The sequence below is a fragment of the Setaria italica genome, chromosome III (assembly GCF_000263155.2).
Source record: "Setaria italica strain Yugu1 chromosome III, Setaria_italica_v2.0, whole genome shotgun sequence".
Classification (NCBI taxonomy): Eukaryota; Viridiplantae; Streptophyta; class Magnoliopsida; order Poales; family Poaceae; genus Setaria; species Setaria italica.
The window spans coordinates 3,376,972-3,382,971 of record NC_028452.1 but is presented as its reverse complement, the minus strand read 5'-3'; the positions used below and the strand labels follow the sequence as shown (position 1 = coordinate 3,382,971).

The window sequence follows — 6,000 nt, the reverse complement described above, 5'->3', positions numbered from 1 at the left end:
CGTTTGGAGCCCGACCAAACTGGCCTAAAGTTTTGTTATTATTGATGAATTGTTCTCATATCTTGCTATGCATGGACCTCCACCTAATACTTTTTGTTGCCACGCATCCATAGATTGGACACGATGTGTAGATAGAATTGGAAATTGACGTGGCAACTTTGAAACTGAAGGGGCAAGAATAGGTCTAATGCGTAGAAGGAGCTTGGAATTCGAAGCATCTTTAAATCCATCCCTTTACTTTACTCTTTCTGTATCATTGTTGTATAAAGCTTAGTTGATACTCGTGGTCTATATGTTACTGCAACCCATACATATGCATTTGAATTCTATGGTACTTCCTCCGTACCAAATTATATATTGTTTTGGTATTTTTAGATTTATAGCTTTTGTTAGCACCTAAATATAAACCATGTCTATATACATGTAGTCAAACCTATGAATCTAAAAATATCAAAATGATCTACAATTTGGACGGAAGTACGTAAAAGTTGTGGCTTCTCACATGCATTAAAATATGGCATCCTACGATGTCTATGGCTCACATATTGTTTATAGTCACTAGTCTAGGCGCCATTGCAAGCCTGCAAGGACTGTATGTAGTTGTCTTGCTCGCTAATGCCCTGCAGCCCGCATGCATGCCTGATCGTTGAGCACTGAAGATCGGTGGCGAGCTCCCGGCCTGCTCGTTGAGGCCCTTCACTGGTTAGTGAGTGATGCGTTGGCCAGCATCAACCAGCAGCGGTTTTGCTTGGCGGTGAGAACGGCTTTTGCAGTTGGTATTTTACCGTCTATACGGTGCATGCATGCCATTACATTGAAGACTGCCCAGCGCAAAAGGAAGGCACGTGACGTTCAAAGGAAAAAAAAAGACATGACAGCTATTAGATTAGATTAGGACTCCTAGTACAAAAAAGGCAGTAATATTTTTCTGGTTCCATCCCAAGCTTGTTCTATTATTACGTCCAAACTATTAATACATAATTATATTTGAACGTGGATTCTTTTTCGATTGACATAGATAGTTAGATCATCTAAAACCAACAGCATATATCATTCTCTTTTTTCTAACTAACCTAGGAATTTCGAAATCCTCTTGACGAATTTGGTGGCTTCTTTTAACACTGTTGTATTAAGATAATAGATATCCTAGACTTCCTTGTCCACGGCCCAAAAAGTTGTCATCGCTGTCAATTCCGTGGAGTGCTTGTGAGGCAAAAGAGTTAAAGAAACGCAATTACATTTGGCATTCGGTGAATCACCAGCAGATAATTAACCTGACACTTGCATTTGTTTCGTTACATTTGGCACCCATTTGGTTCGTTACATTGAACTGCAAATCCTTTGTTTACCATCTGTCGGTTGACCTGCAGTTTCAGCTTGCTGTACATGCGGCGTGCAGTGCCGGGTGGCCGAACCTGAAAGCCGGTCCGGTTGCGTCTTTGGCAATTGGCATGATAAACAAAGTTCAGCAAGGTTGGTTTGGGTCATATCCAAAACGGGCAGCCGCCGCCAGCTAGGACGGGCAGGAGCAGCCTTGATGAAAATCTTCTGCAAATCAGCATGCGCTGTCATCTCCAAGGTAATCTCAATCGTCACAGATTCCTAGAGATTTCAGCAGAGATTTAAGGTAATCCCCCATGGTTTGCCAGAATTTCAGATACACGTCGACAGAACTAACAGGGTACAGAATTTCAACACAGGTTCAGAGGGTGACAGTCAAAACATAGCCACCGAACAATATTTTTCTCTCACAACAAATCAACCATTTCAGCTTTTCAGCCAGCTTATAAATCCGGCCGAACATGATTCAAGATTCAGACTGCTGAACCGAAAGAGAAGATTCAGGAGCCAGATAAGCTGAGACTGACACGCGCAGCTGACAAAGCATGCACTTGCACTCGTTGAGTTGTTGGTGCAATTAACCCCTGATCTTTCAAGTATTCTCGCCTGTTAATGGCATTAAATCCTTTCTAGCTGCTCACCAACCACCTGTTAATATCAATAAGAGGCAGGTGAGCAATATCAGTCCATAGGTCACCCTACACATGAAAGGTACTCAGTCTGCATGTTCAGTTAGCACAAGCAGGTTGCAGCTTCACCAAACACATACAGTCGGCCATTGCTGCTTCACCAAACATAAACACTACCTGTTGGAGCTACACCAAACACTTGCACTGACCAAAGAACATTAATAGATCATCAGGACTGTTCAAGTAATCACGCATGACAAGATAGAAAGCAGCAGGTCCCCTTCCTTCTCAAAGTAGCCTGCAGCTTCATTCTTTGGTTCACCATTACATAAACAGCAAAACCAGAAATAGCAGACAATAATTCCTCCTCTAGGTAAATAACCAGACACAGTAATACCCTCACAAGTACCACTTATTAGGACAGTACAATACAAATGATAGCAAGGGGCAGATCAAGAATCACAACACAGAAGCCACAAAACATGATAAGCGCAGCAGACCAAAAGCTTCTTCTCAAAGGGCGCCTTAGGCAGAAGGCTTCTCCCACTTGAGGGGCTTCACCACCTCCCAGGTGAAGTCAGGGTCGTCCCTTCCGAAGTGACCGTAGGCAGCTGTCTTGAGGTAGCGCCCGTTGCCGCCTTTCTTGAGGTCAAGGTTGATGATGATCATGCCAGGCCTGAAGTCGAAGTTCTCCTTAATAATCTTGAGGATCTCCTTGTCGGGGATCGTGCCAGTGCCATATGTGTCAACAAACACGGAGAGGGGCTCAGGCACACCGATGGCATAGGAGACCTGGACGATGGCGCGGCGAGCAAGGCCATTAGCGACAATGCTCTTGGCAGCTTGCCTGGCAATGTAGGCTCCACTGCGGTCAACCTTGGTTGGGTCCTTGCCGGAGAAAGCGCCACCACCGTGGGCTCCCCAGCCACCATAGGTGTCAATGATGATCTTCCGGCCAGTGAGACCAGCATCACCATGAGGTCCACCGATGACAAAGCGACCAGATGGGTTAAGGTGGAAGATGGTCTTCTCGTCAAGGTACTGCTCAGGGATGACAGGCTTGATGACATGCTCCTTGAGGTCAGCGGCAATCTCATCGTTGGTGACTGTCTCGTCGTGCTGGGTAGAGATGAGGACAGTGTGGACACGGATGGGGACCATCGCACCACCCTCATTGCGGTACTCAACAGTCACCTGGGTCTTCCCATCAGGCCTGAGCCAGGGGCAGGTCCCATTCTTGCGCACCTCTGTGAGACGAGCACCAAGCTTGGTGGCAAGGACGTGGCTGAGGGGCATCAGCTCAGGGGTCTCATCAGTTGCATACCCAAACATGTGTCCCTGGTCACCAGCTCCGATCTCCTCAGGGCGCTTTGTGAAGTGGCCATGCACACCCTGAGCAATATCAGGGGACTGCTGCTCAATGTTCACGAGCACCTTGCAGTGGTCAGCGTCAAGCCCGACATCTGCCGACACGAAACCGATGTTGCGGCAAGTGTCCCTGACAATCTTCTCATAGTCGACGTTGGCCTTGGTGGTGATCTCACCAAAGACCATGACCATGTTAGTCTTGGTGCAGGTCTCGCAAGCAACCTTGCTGTCGGGGTCCTCAGCAAGGCAAGCATCAAGCACGGCATCTGAGACCTGGTCGCAGAGCTTGTCAGGGTGTCCCTCATTCACGGACTCCGAGGTGAAGAGGAAGGTGTCGACTGCGGCCATCTTTTCTGATCTGCAGCAGGCAATACAAATGTTTAGTTACAGACAATATGGTAGAAAAAATCGCTCAGGCAAAGTAAAAATTACTGCAACCAAACAAATTCGTGATCAACAAAGCAGAGATTGATATGATTGATATGCTCATATACATAAGACCAATAACTAATCAATTTGTTGAAATGTTTATAAATCACACTGACAGGACAATCTGGATTCTTAGCAAACACAGTACTTCTTTTAGGCCAGGATACTTTACCGAAATTTGTCCTATTGTCTCATGCAGTATAAGGAAATATAAAAAAGAAACATTAGTCTAATAAACAAGCAACAAAAAGGGCATCTTTGTATCTTATGGCCATGAAAACCTTCTGTTTTGCTGGCACATAACAAGACCACACACTCCAGGCTGAGAGATTCGTCATGCTCTAAATTCCTCCAATAAAAAGTTTGGCATTTCTGATCTGCTGGCACAAGAGTATGGTCCATATGTGTGGCTAGTGGATGCAAGGCACAAGGAATCTACCAAGTCTCAGCCGAATCACCATAAGAATAAGTATGGTCCATATGTGTGGCTAGTGGATGCAAGGCACAAGGAATCTACCAAGTCTCGGCCGAATCAGCATAAGAATAAAAAATCGCCCAATGAGATCCTAGGAACAAAATAACCACTCAAATATGCTTCCACTACCTACTGTAAGGCAAAAAGGTAATATTTATGAAGCAACACATCACGGGACATGGTAAAAGCAAGACCCAGTAGCTCCAAATTTTTAACTGCTTGCAGAAAGAAAACCCCTCAGAAACCCCATAGCAGCATGTGCATGTTGCCTATCAAAAAGTGCTTTGAGCATGGGGATTTGCTTGTAGATCGTCATAAGACAAAACTAACCAAAAGTCAGATTCTTTTTCCTAACCATTTTATTAGGAGATGTAAAATCAGCATCACTATCATTTCAGCAGCAACCTTTACAGTATACAGTAAAAACCTAAGCAGTTCTCCACCAGTTTTTACCGCATAAACAAAGATTAAAGCATGCTGACACGGAAGCACAAACTTTTCCTAAACATGCATGGCATTCCAAGGAGTCCATTTCATCCGACCACGTGGTGAACCTTTCCTCTTCCCTCCTCTAGAACACGACAAGAATTCTACGAGTGACAAGAACCATTCACTACCCGTTCCAAACAGGCGGGTACGAAAGAGACCCCCCCCCCCCAATCTCTAGCTATAGGATTATAGCAAAAGAAAAAGGAAACATTTCGCGGTACATATAACAGAAAAAAAAAACGCAAAAGCTGTTATGGGAGCACCAATCTTGTACGCTGATGGCTAGAAATGCGCAAGACGCGCGCGCGCAAGCCTATCATCCGAGGCACGAAGCAACCAGGCAAACCATTGCCAGCGCGGCGGATCAAGAACCCCCCTGGCTCCTAGAAAACAAGATACTAGTACAAAACAAAAGGAAAACCCTACGGCGGGCAAACCCCACCGAACTCAGAGCAGAGCGGCGGACCGACGGCGAGAGAGGCGGGGACGGAGGGGATGTTTACCTGCGGCGGCGGCGCGGGTTGGTCGGGCGGATCCGATCAGATCCGGCGGAGGGGGAGACGGGAGGAGGCGGGGTGGATGAGGATGAGATGGTAACAAGTTGGGGAGTGCTCGTCTCAGATCCGACCCGGCCGCAGCGCACGCCGAGCTGGGCCGCGCGCCGGCCCATTTATAGCTCCCCCGCGGCGGCCGGCGGGGGAGCCGCCGTCGGATTGGATTTGGTCGGATCGGGCGGTCCGGTGGACGCCTGGGTGGGTTGGGTGGCGGACAGCGACCCGTACCCACCAAACTCCCCTCCCACTCTCCCAGGCCGGGCCGGGGTGATTTTAATTTGGTCGCATGGGTCGCTGCGACGTGGGCCCGGTCCCCGGAGCCGCGTGGTTCTCGCCCCCCGCTCCACCAACCGCCCCACGGTGGGCCCCACGAGGCGCTGCTGGTGCCGCCTGTTGCTGTGGGGAGTCGGCGTGACAGCACGAACACGGCCTGGCTAATGACGCGCTACCAAAATTAGTGTCCAGGTTCATAGTCACCATTAGCCTCAAATCACAGCAGGAAACTTAACTGTCCTGAGTCATGCTCAATCTGTCTCTACTACTCATTCAAAACAAAAAGGAAACTTAAACTGTCCTGGCTAGGCTTATGTTATCAGTGTTTAGGCCGTGTTTAGTTGGGGAATTTGGGAGGTGCCAAATTACTGTTACAGCACTGTAGCACACTGTAGCGTTTCGTTTGTATTTGTGAATTATTGTCCAAATATTGACTAATTAG

At 47.5% G+C, this 6,000-nt stretch overlaps 1 protein-coding gene across 1 annotated transcript; it reads right to left on the bottom strand.

Moving 5' to 3' along the window:
- Positions 1-2,175: 2,175 nt before the first annotated feature.
- Positions 2,176-5,507, bottom strand: LOC101764969 (S-adenosylmethionine synthase 1). The gene is made up of 2 exons (XM_004960355.4): positions 5,235-5,507; positions 2,176-3,696 (listed from the first exon to the last, which is right to left on the bottom strand). Exons 1-2 carry the CDS (start codon positions 5,399-5,401, stop codon positions 2,496-2,498), a joined length of 1,368 nt encoding a protein of 455 aa, XP_004960412.1. The 5' UTR covers positions 5,402-5,507; the 3' UTR covers positions 2,176-2,495.
- Positions 5,508-6,000: the final 493 nt, after the last annotated feature.

Bases quoted from the DNA above. Each gene is read 5' to 3' on its own strand.
- LOC101764969 (XM_004960355.4), bottom strand. From the start codon at position 5,401: ATGGGCCGGCGCGCGGCCCAGCTCGGCGTGCGCTGCGGCCGGGTCGGA. The intron at 3,697-5,234 runs GTAAACATCCCC...TGCCTGCTGCAG, and splicing joins AACCCGCGCCGCCGCCGCAG to ATCAGAAAAGATGGCCGCAG.